Here is a 19871-nt window from a genome sequence, read left to right as displayed (position 1 = left end):
TCTCTCCTGCCTACTCCCATCTCTTTCTCACAAGCCTCTGAATCCACTGAAGACACATGAACCCCAAGAGAGAAAAATCTCCTCCAGCAAACAAGGTTTAAAAATACTGGGCCCCAACGAAAAGCAAGATCTACCTACAATCAAGGACTCTACAGTGAGCTCGAAGAACTGTAACAACGACTCTTCAGATATTGCCTCAAACCTTTCCACTTTATTTATCTTCTGCTCTTTTCTGTCTCTATTTGTATGTGTGTATCGCATATGCATGCTAGCGTGGGCATGTTGTGTATCTGTAGGCATTAACCAAATTGGAGTTCAAGTTCAAGTTTAATAAATTTCAACTTTTCTTCTTTAAACCTAAGAAAATCTGTTTGTGCTGGTTTCTTTGCCTTATAATTGGAAAGTGGTGAACAAGGATTCACCAAGGGGGAGCTAAAATCACGGTGTGTTTAAAATTAAACCCTGTTACGGTAAGACCAGGTGAAGGCTGAGAGGGAACCCGAGACCCCTTTTTCACCAGGTCATAGCACTGGGCTTCATTAATAGAGGCATAGAGTACAAGAGCAAGGAGGTTATGTTAAACTTGTATAAGACATTAGTTTGGCCTCAGCTGGAGTATTGCATCCAGTTTTGTGCACCACATTTAAAGACAGACATGAGGGCACTGGGGAGGGTGCAGTAAAGATTCACGAGAATGGTTCCAAGGATGAGGAACTTCATTTATGAAGATAGATTGGGGAAGATAGGACTGTTTTCCTTGGAGAAGAGAAGGCTGAGAGGTGATTTGATAGAGGTATTCAAAATCATGAGGGGTCTGGACAGAGTAGATAGAGAGAAACTGTTCCCACTCATGAAGGCACCGGGAGCGAGAGGGAACAGATTTAAACTAATTGGCAAAGGAAGCAATGGCGATATGAGGAAAAACTTTTTCAGGCAGCGAGTGGTTAGGATCTGGAATGCACTGCCTGAAAGTGTGGTGGAGGCAGATTTAATCGAGGCATTCAAAAGGGAATTAGATAGTTACCTGAAAAGGAAGAATATACAGGGTTATAGGGACCAGGCGGGGGAATGACACTAACTGAATTGCTCACTCAGAGAGCCTTTGCAGACATGATGGACCGAATGGCCTCCTTCCGTTCTGTAACAATTCTGTGATGCTTTCAGAAGTTAGAAAGGGTTGAGTAGAGCCCATTGCTGGTTTTATAATCGGGCTTCTTTTATCTGCTGAGTCTTCCTGGCAACCAGCCGTAGCAACTGTAGCACGCCACTGAATCCAACATAACATCGCCTCACTCCAAACGTTGGACAGTACCTGGTCTGCAGATGGAACGGACTTTAATCACTCCAACCTCCTCCATCCCTACAACTCTCCCAGAACCGATTTTAATTGCTCCACCATTGGCAGCCGTGCCTTCCGGCACCTAGATCCCAAGCATTAGAACTCCTTCCCTAAATCTTTCCACCGCTCTCCTCCTTTAAGGAACTCCTCAAAACCTACCTTTTGGACCAAGCTTTTGATCACCTGTTCTAATATCTTCTTGCCGCTCAGTGTTAAACTTTGTCTCAGCATCACCCAGTTCCAATCAGTAGGGTGATGCAGTGATAATGTTACTGAACTAGTCACGTCCTCCTTCTGTGCTGTATGATTCTACGATAATACTGTGAGGCACCCTTGGGATGATTTACCCTATTAAAAAAGTGCTGCTGAATTGGCCTTTTCCAGCTCTGTGCTTTGTGTACAAAGTTCAAATCACCACAAGAAGCCAGTCTTATTTATTAACAAAGAAAACATGAGTAAAAACGGGGTTTTGGGGTGGGGAGATGAGGCCGGAGGCTAATCAGATAAGACACCCTGAACTGTGGGTGTACCCACACCACATGGACAGCAGCAGTTCAAGAAGGTGGCTCATCCCAATCTTAGAGGGCAAATAGGGATGGGCAATAAATGCTGGCTTTGCCAGGACCATCCACATCCCATAAACAAATATTGAAAAACCCCAGAAATGGCAATGCAGTGCTATTCATTCATTCCATCGAAACTAACTTGGCAGGGGTGTGAGAATCAGAAGGCAACACAGAGGAAAAACAAGGTGCACAGAGAATTGGGAGAGGCAGATAGCACTAGAGTAAGAAATAATAAGGTATGAGGTGGTGTCAGAGTAAGAGGGAATGCAATAAGGTCTAAATTGGGTTTGCAGTGCATGTATATGAATGTGCAGAGTAAAGCAAAGAAGTTTGGTGAGCTGCAGATGTAGATAGCCATGTGGGAACATGATATTGTGGCAATAATGGAGCTCAGAAAAGCACAGTTCTGGAGAATAAATATTCCTGGATAGAAGGTGTTCAGGAAGGAAAGAAAGGAGGAGGGGTAGCAGTATTAAGGATATGTGCTGGATAAGGATGTCCTATAGGGATCAAGGACAGAATCTATTTGGTTGGAGCCAAGACACAGTAAGAGGTACCATTACCCTACTGGGTGCATTCCATAGGCCACCAACTAGTGGGAAAGATATAAAGGAATAAATTTGAAAAGGAAATTACAGAGAGGTGCAAAGTTATAGGGTAGTTATAATGGGGGACTTTAATTATCCTGGCATAGAAATAGTGTAAAGGGCAGAGAGGGGGGAAAAAGTTCCTAGAACGTGTTCAGGAAAATTTTCAAAATCAGTATGTTTTGGGTCCAACGGGGAAGGAGACATTGTTAAATCTGGTTCTGGGGAATGAGGTGGGACAAGTGAATCAAGTAGCAGTAGGGGAACATTTAGGTAACAGTGATCATAGTATCATAAGGATTAGGTTGACTGGAAAAAGGAGAAAGAGAAATCCAGAATAAAAATAATTAATTAATCAGGGGTGGGCTAATTTCAATGGGGTAAGAAAGCCCAGGTAAATTGGAATCAAAGATTAGCAGACAAAACTGTAATGGAACAATGAACTGCCTTCAAAGAGGAGATAGTTCTGGTACAGTCAAAGTACATTCCCATGAGGGGGAAAGGTAGGACAAAAGTCCAGAGCTCCCTGGATGATGAAAGAGAGGGAGAGTAAGATGAAGCAGAAAAAGAGTGCTTAAGAGAGATGTCAGGTGGATAATACAATTGAAAACCAACCTGAATACAGAAAGTTCAGCAGAGGAATTGGTGGGGGTGGGGTGGGGGTGGGCAGGGGCAGGGAGGGCAGTGAAAAAATGAGAAGCAGAGAGTATGAGAAGAGGCTGGCAGCTAACATAAAAGGGAATCCAAAGGTCTTCTATAAGCATATAAATTGTAAGAGGAGTGGGGCTGATTAGGGACTAAAAAGGGGACATATGCACAGAGGCTGAGGTACTAAATGTGCACTTTGCATCTTTTGCCAAGGAAGAAGATGCTGCCAAAATCACAGTGAACGAGGAGGCACTTGAGACACTGGATGGGCGAACAATTGATTTTGGTGGTTTTGGATGGGCCGGCTGTACTTAAAGTTAAGGACAGGAAAAGATGGATCCAAAGATACTGAGGGAAGTAAGGGAAGAAATGGCGGAGGCATTGGACATAATCTTCCAATCCTCTTTAGACACAGGGGTGATGCCAGAGGACTGGAGAATTGCAAATGATACACCCTTGTTCAAAAAAGGGTGTAAAGATAAGCCCAGTTAGTTTAATTGTAGTGGTGGGAAAGCTTTTAGAAACAACAATTCAGGACAAATTTAACATGGATTTGGACAAATGTGGATTAATTAAGGAAAGTCAGCATGGATTTATTAAGGGCAAATCGTGTTTAACTAACCTGAGTTTCTCAATGAGTTTCTCAGAGAGGGTTGATGAGGCTAATGCGTTTGATGCCGTATACATGGACTTGCAAAAGGTGTTTGATAAAGTGACACACAATAGGCTTGTCAGCAAAGTTAGAGCCCATGAAATATAGGGGACAGTAGCAGCATGGATACAAAGTGATGGGAAAGAGAATAGTGGTGAATGGTAGGTTTTTCGGACTGGAGGAAGGGATGCAGTTGGGGGTTCCCCAGGGCTCGGTATTAGGACCACTGCTTTTCTTGATCTAAATTAATGATCTAAACGTGGGTGTACAAAGCACAATTTCAAAATTTCCAGATGACACAAAACTTGGAAGTGTTGTGAACTGCAAGGAGGATAGTGATAGATTTCAAGAGGATACAGAGAGACTGGTGGGATGGGCAGACACATGGCAGATGAAATTTAATGTAGAGAAATGTGAAATGATTTATTTTAGTAGGAAGAATGAGAACAGGCAATACAAAATAAAGGATCAAATTCTAAAGGGATGCAGGAGCAGAGGGACCTGGGGGTGTATGTGCATAAATCACTGAAGGTTGCAGGGCAGTTTGAGAAAGCAGTTAATAAAGCAGATGGGATCCTGGGCTTTATAAACAGGGGCATAGAGAACAAAAAGCAAGGAAGTTATGATAAATCTTTATAAAACGCTGGTTCAGCTTCAACTCGAGAACTGTGTCCAAATCTGAGCATCAAACTTTGAGAAGGATGTGAAGGCATTAGAGAGGATACAGAAAAGATTTATAAGAATGGTTGCAGGGATGAGAGACTTCAGTTACGTGGATAGATTGGAGAAGCTGAGGCTGTTCTCCTTAGAGAAGAGGGGAATAAGAGGAGTAAAAACAGAAAAGAAATGTTAACTCTGTTTATCTCTCTGCAGATGCAGCCAGACCTGCAAAGTATTTCCAGCACTTTCTGTTTTTATTTCAGATTTCCAGCATCTGCACTATTTTGCTTTCATTTTAGGAGTAAGAGATTTGCTAGAGGTGTTCAAAATCATGAGGGATCTGGACAGAGTAGATAGGGAGAAACTGTTGGTGGAAGGGTCGAGAACTAGAGGTGATTGGCAAAAGAACCAAAGGCAGCATGAGGAAAACCGTTTTTGTTAATGCAGCGAGTGGCTAGGATCTGAAATGCACTGCCCGAGAGTGTGAGGGAGGCAGGTTCAAACCGAGGCTTCAAAAGAGAAAAATTTGCAGGGCAATGGAGAAAAGGCAGGTGGAGTGTGACTAGTTGAGACGCACTTTGAGCGTGGGCACGGACATGACGGGTCAAAGGGCCTCCTCCTGTGCAGTAACCATTATATGATTCTATGATTCCACAAATGGGATGTTTTACAGAAACAACTTAAATTGTCACCTCACTCAGAAACCAAAGAGCAAACGCATCTAATGCCTATAGTGTGAATAATACATCAACATATAAAGCAGCAATAAAAAGGAAACCACAGCTCACAAAAAAAACCTATTTGGGTTATGTCATAAATGAGTCAATGTCTGCTCCATATAATGTTTCTCAATAATAAGCATCAAGTTAGTCAACAGGCCCACTGTCATAGCATGGTATACTGTGTTTTTGTAAAAGCAAAATACTGCAGATGCTGGAAATCTGAAATAAAAACAGAAAGTGCTGGAAATCCTCAGGTCAGGCAGCAACTATGGAGAGAGAAGCAGAGTTAAGGTTTCAGGTCAGAGACCCTTCATCAGAACTGGCAAGGTTAGAAAAGAATTAGGTTTTAAGCAAGTGAAGGGGGTTGGTGGTGAAGAAAACAGGGAAGGTGTGTGATAGGGCAGAGGGCAAGAGAGATTAAATAACAAAGCTGTCATGGGACAAAAGCATAAAGTGTGTTAATGCTTGTGGTGAAAGACAAAGCATTAGTCCAGAGAGAGTGCTAATGGCAGAATAATGTGCAGCTCTGTCTGCATAAAAATTATAGGGTAATAATAGTAGGGGATTTCAACCTCCCTAATATCAACTGGGATAGTCTTAGTGCAAGAGGCTTAAAGGGGGCAGAATTCTTAAAAAGCATAAAGGAGAGCTTTTTCAGCAAGTATGTCGGAAGTCCTCAAGAGAAAGGGCAGTACTGAACCTAATCCTAGAGAATGAAGCTGGACAAGTGGTAGAAGTGTCAGTGGGGTAGCATTCCGGGGATAGTGACCATAACTCTAAGATCGAAGGTAGTTATGGAAAAGGACAAAGACGGGCAAGAAATAAAGGTAATGAATTGGGGGACGGCCAATTTCAATATGATAAAACAGAATCTGGCCAAAATGGACTGGGAGCAGCTACTTGTAGGAAAGTCTACATCAGACCAGTGGGAGTAATTCAAAGAGGAAATAGTGAGAGTTCAGAGCCAATATGTACCCATTAAGGTGAAGGGTAGGACCAACAACTCCAGGGAACGCTGGATGTCAATGGATATGGAGGATTGGATCGGTAAAAAAAAGGAAGCTTATGGCAGATTCAGAGTGCTGAAAACAGCGGAGGCACTAGAGGAGTATAGAAAGTGTAGGGGGTACTTAAAAAAGTAATTAGGGGAGCAAAAAGGGGACATGAGAAAACACTGGCCAGCAAGATAAAGGAAAATCCTAAGGCATTTTATAAGTATATTAAGGGCAAGAGGATAACCAGGGAAAGAGTAGGGTCCATTAGGGACCAAAGTGGCAATATGTGTGTGGAGCCGGAGGACCTAGGTGAGGTTTTAAATGATTACTTTTCATCTGTATTCACTATGGAGAAGGACGATGTAAGTGTAGAGATCAGGGAGGGAGATTGTGATATACTTGAACATATTAGCAATGAAAGGGAGGAAGTATGAGCTGTTTTAGTGGGCTTAAAAGTGGATAAATCCCCAGGCCCAGATGAGATGTATCCCAGGCTATGTGAGGCAAGGGAGGAGATTGCAGGGGCTCTGACACAAATTTTCAAATCCTTTCTGGCCACAGGAGAGGTACCAAAGGATTGGAGGGCAGCGAATGTGGTACCATTATTCTAGAAGGGTAGCAGGGATAAACCAGGTAATTACAGGCCGGTGAGTCTAACATCAGTGGTTGGGAAACTATTGGAAACATTTCTGAGGGACAGGATTAATCTCCACTCGGAGAGGCAGGGAACAATCAGAGATAGTCAGCATGGCTTTGGCAGGGAGAGATTGTGTCTAACTAACTTGATTGAATTTTTCGAGGCAGTGACTAGAAGTGTAGATGAGGGGAAAGCAGTTTATGTAGTCTACCTGGACTTCAGTAAGGCTTTTAATAAGGTCCCACATGGGGGATTGATTAAGAAGGTAAGAGCCCATGGGATCCAGGGCAATTTGGCAAATTGGATCCAAAATTGGCAAAGTGGCAGGAGGCAGAGGGTGATGGTCAAGGGCTGTTTTTGTGAGTGGAAGCCTGTGACCAGTGGTATACCACAGGGATTGGTGCTGGGACCCTTGCTCTTTGTGTTGTACATTAATGATTTAGATGTGAATATAGGAGGTATGATCAGTAAGTTCACAGATGACACAAAAATTGGTGGTGTCGTAAAATGAGGACGAAAGTCTTAGATTACAGGGCGATATAGATGGGCTAAGATGGGTGGAGCAGTGGCAAATGGAATTTAATCCTGAGAAGTGTGAGGTGATGCATTTTGGGAGGACTAACAAGGCAAGGGAATATACAATGGATGGTAGGACCCCAGGAAGTACAGAGGGTCAGAAGGACCTTGGTGTACTTGTCCATAGATCACTGAAAGCAGCAGCACAGGTAGATAAGGTGGTTAGGAAGGCATATGGGATACTTGCCTTTATTAGCCGAGGCATAGAATATAACAGCAGGGAGGTTATGATGGAGCTGTATAAAATGCTAGTTAGGCCACAGCTGGTGTACTGTGTACAGTTCTGGGCACCACACTATAGGAAGGATGTGATTGCACTGGAGAGGGTGCAGAGGAGATTCACCAGGATGTTGCCTTGGCTGGAGCATTTCAGCTATGAAGAGAGACTGAAAAGGCTAGGGTTGTTTTCCTTAGAGCAGAGATGGCTGAGGGGGGACATGATTGAGGTATACAAAATTATGAGGGGCATTGATAGGTTAGATAAGAAGAAACTTTTTCCTTTAGCGGAAGGGTCAATAACTAGGGCACATAGATTTAAGGTAAGGGGCAGAAGGTTTAGAGGGGATTTGAGGAAACATTTTTCCACCCAGAGGGTGGTTGGAATCTGGAACACACTGCCTGAAGGAGTGGTAGAGGCAGGAACCCTCACAACATTTAAGTAGTATTTAGATGAGCACTTGAAACGCCATAGCATACAAGGCTACGGGCCAAGTGCTGGAAAATGGGATTAGAATAGCTAGGTGCTTGATGGCCGGCACAGACACGAAGGGCCTGTTTCTGTGCTGTATAACTCTGTGACTCTAAAAACAGGCACATGGTTTAAAAATAAAATAAAAAAATATTATATTTGAAAACAGGCCAGTCATGCTCTGAAATTATTGAACTCAGTGATCTATCCGTAAGGCTGTAGAGTGCCTAATCGAAAGATCAGGTTCTGCTCCTCGAGCTTGCGTTGATGTTCACTGGAACACTGGAGCAGACCAAAGAAGGAGATGCGAGCAGTGGGTGAGGGGGGTGGGGGGCGGAGGGCAGGGTGCTCAAATGGCAAGCGACCTGTAGTTCGGTGTCATGCTTTCGACTGAGCGGAGGTGTTCCGCAAAGCGGTCACACAATCTGTGTTTGTTCTCCCCACTGTAGAGGTGACCACATTGTGAGCAGCGAATGCAGTATACTAAATTGAAAGAAGTACAAGTAAATCACTGCTTCACCTGGACGGAGTGTTTCGGGCTTTGGATGGTGAGGAGAGAGGAGGTAAAAGGGCAGGTATTACACCTCTTGCGATTGCAAGGGAAGGTGCTGTGGGAAGGGGATAAGGTGTCGGGGGTAATGGAGGAGTGGACCAGGGTGTTGCGGAGGGAACAATCCCTTCAGAATGCTGATAGGTGAGGGGAGAGGGCAGACCTATTTGGTAGTGGCATCACGCTGGAGGTGGCAGAAATGACAGAGGATGATCCTTTGGATGTGGAGGCTGGTGGGGTGGAAAGTGAGGACAAGGGGTTCTGGGAGGGAGGGCAAGGGGTGAGGACAGAAGTGCGGGAAATGGGACGGACATGGTTGAGGGCCCTGTTAACCACAGCGATCCATTTACAATATGCTCCAACGTCAATAATAGCGGTGGGGGGGGGGGAAATCCGCGGTTGAGGAAAAAGGAAGACATATCAGAAGCGCTGTCATGGAAGGTAGCATCATCAGAGCAGATGCGTCAGAGACAGAAAAACTGGGAGAATGGAATGGAGTTCTTACAGGAAACAGGGTGTGTGGAAGTGTAGTCAAGGTAGCCCTGGGAGTTGGTGAGCTTATAATATTAGTAGACAGCCTATCCCCAGAGATGGAGACAGACAAGTCGAGGAAGGGAAGGGAAGTGTCAGAAATAGACCATGTAAAGGTGAGAGAAAGGTGGAAATTGGAAGCAAAGTTGAAGAAGTTTTCCAGTTTGGGGCGGGAGCAGGAAACGGCACCAATACAGTGGTTATTGCATCACCAATATTGAAGTTAGAGCATATTGTAAATGGATCAGAATTGTTTTACTGGTTATAAGACCTGGGTCAATATTTATCCCTTAATGAACATCACTAAAACTGATTAGCTGGTCATTCACATTGCTCTTTCTGGGAGCTCGACGTGCACAAATCGCCTGCTGGGTTTCCTACAGTACAACAGTGACTATACTTCAAAAAGTAATTAATTGGCTGTAAAGTGCTTTGGGACGTCCAGAGGTCTTGAGTGGCACTATAGAAATGCAAAGTTCTTTCAGACATCCTCCTGTGCACACTGGATTGCCATCAGGTGCAAGAACACTGCAGACTTTCCCTTCCACTCACCAGCCCAATACTACTGCTGCAGCCGAGCCTCACCAAATAGAGTGAGCCTTTAGCTCTAAGCTTCCATTCCCACTGCTGTGCCAGAAAATTCTAGGTTCAGACCCCACTCCAAACAGTCTTGGCAAATGAAGATCAAAGTGCCAGATGAACATTCTTAAAACTGAGGCCTGGCAGGCTGTTAATGAACCTGTGAGTCCTCCACCTAATTCATGCTTTCCTCCAAGGCTGAGTGTGAAAATACCAACCAACCCCAGCCAACTATAACACTCAGGTGAGACCAACTAACAAAACAGAAGCCAAGATCAAGGCTGGGTCCTGTGTGACCATTTTGGACTGTGGATTTAATCTTTTCATCTTATTTTTGGAAAAAAAAAAGTTGCCATTTTTTTCTCCTCTCCAAAGAATGTTCTCTACGCAAAGCATCTTACTGATTTGGAAGGGAAGACAGGCAGAGACTTGCACCCAGGTTCTGCTGCTGCTCTGTTAACGCAAGGAGAACAGATTTGGATTCCTGCTCCCCCTCAACACACTCAAGACAAGCTTCAACCGAGCTCAGGAATTCCAGCCATGGAGGACATCGGACATGTAACTTTCACATACCAAGGCAACCTCATATCAAATAGCACTCCGTGCCAGGACTGGCATCTTTCAGACAATTTAAACATGCTGGCAAGCTTTGAGAAATGGGATGGGACTGTTCTACAATCAAAATTAGTTACACTCCCCCACCTCACCAAACATGTCTTTACCCCCAAGATGGCCTAGGCAGTGAGTGTTGGCAGGCTGTTAACCCACATGGGCCATCACTGATGAGCCCCAATTTGGTCCTCAGTTGACATCTCTACACATAGTATAAACAGGCCATTTGGCCCAACCAGACTGTGTTGGCGTTTACCCTCCATATATGCGCAGTTCCAATCGCATGTAGCCACAATTGATAATATCAAGACTGATGGTCAAAAGCTTGGTCAAAGAGGTGTGTGTGTTTGTGTGTCTGATCGAGGGAGGGAATTCCAGACCTTACAGCCTGGCAGCTGAAAGCCTGGCCATCAATGGTGGAGTGATTAAAATCAGGGATACTCAAGAGGTCTGAACCTGAGGAGCACAGCTCTCAGAGTGTTCCAGGGCTGAAAGAGGTTACACAGATAGGGAGGGGCAATGCCTTGGAAGGATTTGAAAACAAGAATAAGAACTATTTTTTTTTTAATCAAATGACAAGCAGCATATCTGCAAAAACCCATCACAATTTTCTGCTGTCAGTTTGCCAAGCAGGCAATGAATGGAAGCATTGATGTGTGAGTTAACCTGTGCTTCAGCATTCTTGTGTACTGGCTTTCTGGGTCTACGAGAAAAGACTTGCCACAAGAAACCATACACACAAGCAGTCTCTGGGAGAGGGCACTGAACCCAAATCTCGACAATCGCACCACACTTCTCCTCTCCCCTACTAACATGCGCATTGGCAATGAGTCTATTCAAAATTGCCACAAGAGCAGAATTGTGCAGACATTCTAGTAAATCAAGAGACGATTAGCAGAATAGCTCCTTCAGAGTCTCGCAACAAAGCCCTACATTAAACTCAGAAGTGACTGCATGAGATTGTGATAACCATCCACACAAAACAAAGGCAATCTCACCATTGCTGAATTCCACAACAACTGGTACCCAGCGACTGTCAGCTCCCCCTCCACACACACTTGCCCCACCCCCACTCTTCCCCCACTACACCACTCCCTCCAACTCTCTCCCCATTCTCTTCCACCAGTCTCTACCCCGCACTTCTTCCCAGTCGTCTCTCCCCCAGTTCTTTCCACTTGCCTTTCTCTTCCAGACACACCCATGCAGGAATACAATAATCAACATGGTTTAACAAGAAAGGTCATAGCAGGTTATTTAACATAAGCACAGATCACTATCTATCTCTGCCAGCTGTCCAATAATGAAATGTCCCAAGTTTTGACAGGCTATCCAAAATAGTGATTTTTACCTGAATGATTCAATGCTTTGAAAACATTACATTAATGAGTGCCTTTTGCTAATGACGGTGAACAGCCATGGCCACAGGACCTAACAGGGGCCCTGGACTTCTGAACCAAAGGGATGGAACCTCACCTGAAAGCTTTTTCAGCAGGTCCCCCTGAACAAGTCACCTCCATGAATTTAAACGTATGTTGTTAAAACTGAATTAAACAGCATGATATGCCTGGCCCAGTTTCTCTACCCTCCCCCTTCTATCCAGTTGGATTTTTTCTGTACTGTACTAGCTGGGGCTGCCCATCTCACCCTGTTCTCTAACCAGCCAGCACAATATCAGGGCATTCATTACAAAAGCAGAATTTACATTTCTCGAGAGGTGCAAGACACAAATAAACCCCTTAAACAGAGACCTTGCGAAGGATTCAGTAAAACGTTGAACAGATTTGGGGTGGGGGGTACAGGAAAGGCGTTTAAGGCCAGAAAATACCTTCATTTTAAAATAATTCACATCACACTGCGGGGAGGGAAGTCAATGAATGAAAAAAAATGTGTCTAAAATTAAACAGGATCAATTTCCACGCGATTCATTGTGAAATTGATTTAGTAGTGGAATTGTCTGAAAGGGCTTAACATACACAAACATGCAACTCGGTTTAAAGAGAAATGTGTTATGTTTCCCCCCCCCTCGCCAACCTAATTTACAATTTTGGAATACGATAGGAAATATTTAGTGTAACATTACACATCGCGGTTACTTATAGTTGTTCCATTGATGTGTTTTACATTGTGACAGTATAACGCGGGGGCGGGTGGGGGACACAATGTCTCTCCGGGAATAAGGCAATATCTGGAGTTGTACAAGGACAGCTCTGGTCTGGGCTACTCACCCTCAAAGCCGAGAGGTCAATTTCATCCAAGCTTCTCGCCGGAGAGTCGCTCGCCATGTTAATTTCACCAGAAAACTGACACAACCCGGAGCTCAATCCTTCTCTCCCTTTCTCTGCCTGTCTGTTTCTCTCTGGTCTCGTCTCTGATCACTCCTGAGCTTGGAGCGATTTAAAAAGCATATCCTTCCGCTCAATGACAAACAATTGGACAGGTCCTTTTCCTTTTTTTTTAAAAAAAGAGGAAAAATTATTTTAACTTGTTCTCATTTCTGCTCGCACTAGAGGAGAGAGCGAGAGGGAGTAAAATTGCTGCAGTCTTATTCTGTGATCTGTCCTTTTCAGAACAACTGCTCTCTGCAAGGCGCCCACACAACATATAACACACACAGCAGGCTCTGCAGAACCTGTCAATCATAGCATCCGGGGAGGAGACACTGAATAAGGCAGCAACACGCGTGCAGCAAAGTCCCAACAACGCAGAATTAAATGTCCTTCGCCAGTGAGAAATCGGCTTCTTCTTTCTTAGAGCAACTGCAACCTGTTTTAAAGAGCGAATAATCAGCGGGAGGAAATGCCAAAACACAAAAGCATCTCCGTAGCTTCCTTCCGTCGTGGGAACTCTGTTGAAAAGTCTTGCATACACTCTCTTCAAGTATCTCAATACTGTCACACTTTCTCATCCCTTGCAAGAAAGAGGTCACATTCAGGATGTCTCAAAAGGGTTAAATAATGAGGACAGATTGCACAGATTCCCTCCAGTCTACAGAATTAGGGGGTGAACGAGATGAGGTGTTTAACATAATGAAATCATAATTGGATAGATAGAGAGAAACTATTTCCTCTGGTTGGGGGAGTCCAGAACAAGGGGGCAGAACCTTAAAATTCGAGCCAGGCTGTTCAGGGGTGATTTCAGGAAGCACTTCTTCACATAAAGGGTAGAGGAAATCTGGAACTCTCTCCCTCAAAAAGTTGTTGAGGCTGTAGGTGAACTGAGATTGCGAGATTTTTGTTGGGCTAGGGTATTAAGGGTTACGGAACAAAGGCGGGCAGATGGAGTTAAGATACAGATCTGCCATGATTTAATTGGTCGAATAGGCTTGAGGGGCTGAATGGCCCTATGTTCCTATGTCACATTTGAGAAGACATTCTGACTCACCCTAAGGAATGGCACAGGTGATCCACTGTGTATGTGTCAGTTACTCTAGTGCTGTCCCAGCCACGTCCCCCCTTACAACTTCTGTAAACTTGAGTTTATCCAAATCTCGCCTACCCGTATCCTAACTTGCACCAAGTCATATTCGTCCATCACCCCTGTGCTCGCAGATTTACATTGGCTCCAGGTCCAGAAATGACCTAACTAATCTAATTGTTGGGTAATTTAAGGGGATAAATTAAATTAAGGGTAAATCATGGCAGGGCAGCTCAGCAGCATGGAGTGCTCCTCCTGTGCAATGTGGGAAGTCAGGGACACTTCCAGTGTCCAGGGCGAACACGTGTGGAGGAAGTGTCTCCAGCTGCAGCTACTTGAAATCCGCGTTTTGGATCTGGAGCGGCAGCTGGAGACACTGTGGCGCATCCGCGAGGCTGAGATCATTGTGGATAGCACATACAAGGAGGTGGTCACACCGCAGGTAAAGACTGCTCAGACAGAAAAGAATGGGTGACAGCCAGGCAGAGTAGAAGAACTAGCCAGGTAGTGCAGGAGTCCCCTGGGACCATCTCCCTTTCTAACAGATTTTCCACTTTGGATACCGTTGGGGGAGATGCAGGAGAATGCAGCAAGAGCCAAGTCTGTGGCACCACGGGTGGCTCAGCTGCATAGGAGGGGAGGAAAAGGAGTGGGAGAGCTATAGTGATAGGGGATTCTAACATAGGGGGTATAGATAGGCGTTTCTGTGGCCTCAAACGTGACTCCAGGATGGTATGTTGCCTCCCTGGTGCTAGGGTCAAGGATGTCTCAGAGTGGCTGCAGGACATTCTGAAGAGGGAGGGTGAACAGTCAGAGGTCGTGGTACTCATTGGTACCAACGGCATAGGTAGAAAGAGGGATGAGGTCCTGCAACAAGAATTTAGGGAGCTAGGTAGGAGATTAAAAAGCAGGACCTCAAAGGTTGTAATCTCTGGATTACTCCCAGTGCCACGTGCTAGTGAGTATAGGAATAGGAGGATAGAGCAGATGAAAACGTGGATGAGGAGATGATGCAGGAGGGAGGGCTTTAGTTTCCTGGTTCACTGGGTCTGTTTCTGGCAAAGGAGGGACCTGTACAAGCTGGACAGGTTGCACCTGAACCGGAACGGGACCAACATCCTTGCTGGAAGGTTTGCCAGTGCTGTTGGGGGGAGGGTGGGGGGGGGTTTAAACTAATTTGGCAGGGGGATGGGATACAGAGTGGAGGTACAGTAGGGGGTGATGCTCAGTCAAATATAGAAGAGAAACTGAGTCAGTCTGGAAGGCAGAGCAAATATAGGCCTGTTAAGGCACAAGTGAAAAATGCAAGGCTGGATTGCATCTATTTTAATGCAAGGAGTCTTATTAGTAAGGCAGATGAATTGAGGGCATTGATTAACACATGGGATTGTGATATTATTGCTATCACAGAGACATGGTTGAGGGAGCGGCAGGACTGGCAGCTCAATATTCCAGGGTATAGAATCTTCAGGCAAGACAGGGGAGGGGGTAATAGAGGAGGTGGTATTGCACTGTTGATCAAGGAGTCAATTACTGCGATAAGGAGGGACGATATCTTAGAAGGTTCCTCAAATGAGGCCATATGGGTAGAACTTAAAAACAAAAAGGGGGCAATCACTTGGCTGGGAGTGTACTACAGGCCTCCAAACAGTCAGGGAGAGATAGAGGAGCAGATATGTAGGAAAATCTCAGAGAAGTGTAAAAATAATAGGGTAATAATAGGAGGGGATTTTAACTTCCCCAATATCAACTGGGATAGTCTTAGTGCAAAAGGATTAAAGGGGGTGGAATTCTTAAAATGCATACAGGAGAGCTTTTTGAGGCAGTACGTAGGAAGTCCGACAAGAGAAGGCTGGTACTGGACCTAATCCTCGGAAATGAAGCTGGACAAGTGGTAGACGTGTCAGTGGGGGAGCATTTCAGGGATAGTGACCATAACTATAAGATTTAAAGTAGTTATGGAAAATTAGAATTAGAATTAGAATATTACAGCGCAGTACAGGCCCTTCGGCCCTCGATGTTGCGCCGATCATCTGACCTACACTATTCCATTTACATCCATATGTCTATCCAATGACCACTTAAATGCCCTTAAAGTTGGCGAGTCTACTACTGTTGCAGGCAGGGCGTTCCACGCCCCTACTACTCTCTGCGTAAAGAAACTACCTCTGACATCTGTCCTATATCTTTCACCCCTCAACTTAAAGCTATGTCCCCTCGTGTTTGCCATCCTCATCCGAGGAAAAAGACTCTCACTATCCACCCTATCTAACCCTCTGATTATCTTGTATGTCTCTATTAAGTCACCTCTCCTCCTCCTCTCTAACGAAAACAACCCCAAGTCCCTCAGCCTTTCCTCGTAAGACCTTACTTCCATACCAGGCAACATCCTAGTAAATCTCCTCTGCACCCTTTCCAAAGCTTCGACATCCTTCCTATAATGTGGTGACCAGAACTGCACGCAATACTCCAGGTGCGGCCTCACCAGAGTTTTGTACAGCTGCATCATGACCTCGTGGCTCCGAAACTCGATCCCCCTACTAATAAAGGCTAACACACCATATGCCTTCTTAACAGCCCTATTAACCTGGGTAGCAACTTTCAGGGATTTATGTACCTGGATACCAAGATCTCTCTGCTCATCTACACTACCAAGAATCTTCCCATTAGCCCAGTACTCTGCATTGCTGTTACTCCTTCCAAAGTGAATCACCTCACACTTCTCCGCATTAAACTCCATTTGCCATCTCTCAGCCCAGCTCTGCAGCCTATCTATGTCCCTCTGTACCCTACAACACCCTTCGACACTATCCACAACTCCACCGACCTTCGTGTCATCCGCAAATTTACTAACCCACCCTTCTACACCCTCATCCAGGTCGTTTATAAAAATGACAAACAGCAGTGGCCCCAAAACAGAACCTTGCGGTACACCACTAGTAACTAAACTCCAGGATGAACATTTGCCATCAACCACCACCCTCTGTCTTCTTTCAGCTAGCCAATTTCTGATCCAAAGCTCAAATCACCTTCAACCCCATACTTCCGTATTTTCTGCAATAGCCTACCGTGGGGAACCTTATCAAACGCCTTACTGAAATCCATATACACCACATCCACGGCTTTACCCTCATCCACCTGTTTGGTCACCTTCTCGAAAAACTCAATAAGGTTTGTGAGGCACGACCTACCTTTCACAAAACCGTGCTGACTATCGCAAATGAACTTATTCTTTTCAAGATGATTATAAATCCTGTCTCTTATAACCTTTTCCAACATTTTACCCACAACCGAAGTAAGGCTCACAGGTCTATAATTACCAGGGCTGTCTCTACTCCCCTTCTTGAACAAGGGGACAACATTTGCTATCCTCCAGTCTTCCGGCACTACTCCTGTCGACAATGACGACATAAAGATCAACAACAACGGCTCTGCAATCTCCTCCCTGGCTTCCCAGAGAATCCTAGGATAAATCCCATCTGGCCCAGGGGACTTATCTATTTTCACTCTTTCCAAAATTGCTAACACCTCCTCCTTGTGAATCTCAATCCCATCTAGCCTAGTAGGCTGTATCTCAGTAATCTCCTCGACAACATTTTCTTTCTCTACTGTAAATACTGACGAAAAATATTCATTTAACGCTTCCCCTATCTCCTCTGATTCCGCACACAACTTCCCACTACTATCCTTGATTGGCCCTGTTCTAACTCTTATCATTCTTTTATTCCTGATATACCTATAGAAAGCCTTAGGGTTTTCTTTGATCCTATCCGCCAATGACTTCTCGTGTCCTCTCCTTGCTCTTCTTAGCCCTCCCTTTAGATCCTTCCTGGCTAGCTTGTAACTCTCAAGCGCCCTAACTGAGCCTTCACGTCTCATCCTAACATAAGCCGCCCTCTTCCTCTTGACAAGCGCTTCAACTTCTTGAGTAAACCACGGCTCCCTCGCTCGACAACTTCCTCCCTGCCTGACAGGTACATACTTATCAAGGACACGCATTAGCTGCTCCTTGAATAAGCTCCACATTTCGTTTGTGCCCATCCCCTGCAGTTTCCTTCCCCATCCTACACATCCTAAATCTTGCCTAATCGCGTCATAATTTCCTTTCCCCCAGCTATAATTCTTGCCCTGCGGTATATACCTGTCCCTGCCCATCGCTAAGGTAAACCTAACCGAATTGTGATCACTATCGCCAAAGTGCTCACCTACATCTAAATCGAACACCTGGCCGGGTTCATTACCCAGTACCAAATCCAATGTGGCATCGCCCCTGGTTTGCCTGTCCACATACTGTGTCAGAAAACCCTCCTGCACACACTGGACAAAAACAGACCCATCTAAAGTACTCGAACTATAGTATTTCCAGTCAATATTTGGAAAGTTAAAGTCCCCCATAACCACTACCCTGTTACTCTCGCTCCTGTCGAGAATCATCTTCGCTATCCTTTCCTCTACATCTCTGGAACTATTCGGAGGTCTATAGAAAACTCCCAACAGGGTGACCTCTCCTCTCCTGTTTCTAACCTCGGCCCATACTACCTCAGTAGACGAGTCCTCAAACGTCCTTTCTGCCGTTGTAATACTTTCCTTGATTAACAATGCCACACCCCCCCCTCTTTTACCCTCTTCTCTGTTCTTACTGAAACATCTAAATCCCGGAACCTGCAACATCCATTCCTGCCCCTGCTCTACCCATGTAGGACAAAGAGGGACCGGAAATAAAGGTACTGAATTGGGGGAAGGCCGATTTCAATATGATAAAACAGGATCTGGCCAAAGTGGACTGGGAGCAGCTACTTGTAGGAAAGTCGACATCAGATCAGTGGGAGTAATTCAAAGAGGAAATAGTGAGAGTTCAGAGCCAACATGTATCTGTTGAGGTGAAGGTTAGGACCAACAAGTCCAGGGAACCCTGGATGTCAATGGATATAGAGGATTGGATAAGGAAAATAAAGCAGGCTTACGGCAGATTCAGAGCGCTGAAAACAGCGGAGTATACAACGGCACTAGAGGAATATAGAATGTGTAGGGGGTACTTAAAAAAGTAATTAGGAGAGTGAAGAGGGGACATGAAAAAACACTGGCGGGCAAGATAAAGAAAAATCCGAAGGCATTTTTCAAGTATATTAAGGGCAAGAAGATAACCAGGGAAAGAGTAGGGCCCATTAGGGACCAAAGTGGCAATCTGTGTGTGGAGCCGGAGGACATAGATGAGGTTTTAAATGATTACTTTTCATCTGTGTTCACTATGGAGAAGGAGTATGTAGGTGTAGAGATCAGGGAGGGGGATTGTGATATACTTGAACAAATTATCATTGAAAGGGAGCAAGTATTAGCTGTTTTAGCAGGCTTAAAAGTGGATAAATCCCCAGGCCCAGATGAGATGTATCGCAGGCTGTTATGTGAGGCAAGGGAGGAGATAGCAGGGGCTCTGATACAAATTTTAAAAACGTCTCTGACAACAGGAGAGGGACCAGAGGATTGGAGGACAGCGAATGTGGTACCATTATTCAAGAAGGGTAGCAAAGACAAACCAGGTAATTACAGGCTGGTAATTCAAACTCAGTGGTTGGGAAACTATTGGAAAAAGTTCTGAGGGACAAGATTAATCTCCACTTGGAGAGGCAGGGATTAATCAGAGTTAGTCAGCATGGCTTTGTCAGGGGGAGATCGTGTCTAACTAACTTGATTGAATTTTTCGAGGAAGTGACTAGCTGTGTAGATGAGGGTAAAGCAGTTGATGTAGTCTACATGGACTTCAGTAAGGCTTTTGATAAGATCCCGCATGGGAGATTCATTCAGAAGGTAAGAACCCATGGGATCCAGGGCAATTTGACAAATTGGATCCAAAATTGGCTTCGTGGCAGGAGGCAGAGGGTAATGGTCGAGGGTTGTTTCTGCGAATGGAAGCCTGTGACCAGTGGTGTACCACAGAGATCAGTGCTGGGACCCTTGCTGTTTGTAGTGTACATTAATGATTAAGACATGAATATAGGAGGTATGATCAGTAAGTTCGCAGATGACACAGAAATTGATGGTATCGTAAATAGTGAGGAGGAAAGCCTTAGATTACAGGATGATATAGATGGGCTGGTAAGATGGGCGGAGCAGTGGC

General features: G+C 44.9%; 1 protein-coding gene across 10 annotated transcripts in view; it reads right to left on the bottom strand.

The window, feature by feature from the left end:
• LOC137375479 (traf2 and NCK-interacting protein kinase-like) overlaps positions 1-13054 on the bottom strand; it is a 302732-nt gene extending 289678 nt beyond the window's left edge. For 3 of the 10 annotated variants that reach the window (XM_068042799.1, XM_068042801.1, XM_068042795.1), the window contains exon 1: positions 12568-13053. In XM_068042799.1, coding sequence (XP_067898900.1) covers positions 12568-12624 — 57 coding nt within the window. In that variant the 5' untranslated portion in view covers positions 12625-13053. Of the gene's footprint in view, positions 1-12567 lie in introns of all 10 variants that reach the window. The other 7 variants (XM_068042802.1, XM_068042803.1, XM_068042806.1 and 4 more) reach the window with 3 other exon arrangements.
• Between the last annotated feature and the right edge of the window lie 6817 nt (positions 13055-19871).

Source organism: Heterodontus francisci, chromosome 11 (assembly GCF_036365525.1).
Source record: "Heterodontus francisci isolate sHetFra1 chromosome 11, sHetFra1.hap1, whole genome shotgun sequence".
Lineage (NCBI taxonomy): Eukaryota > Metazoa > Chordata > Chondrichthyes > Heterodontiformes > Heterodontidae > Heterodontus > Heterodontus francisci.
Note: the sequence above shows the minus strand (reverse complement) of the source record. Positions and strands in the feature narration are given on the sequence as shown.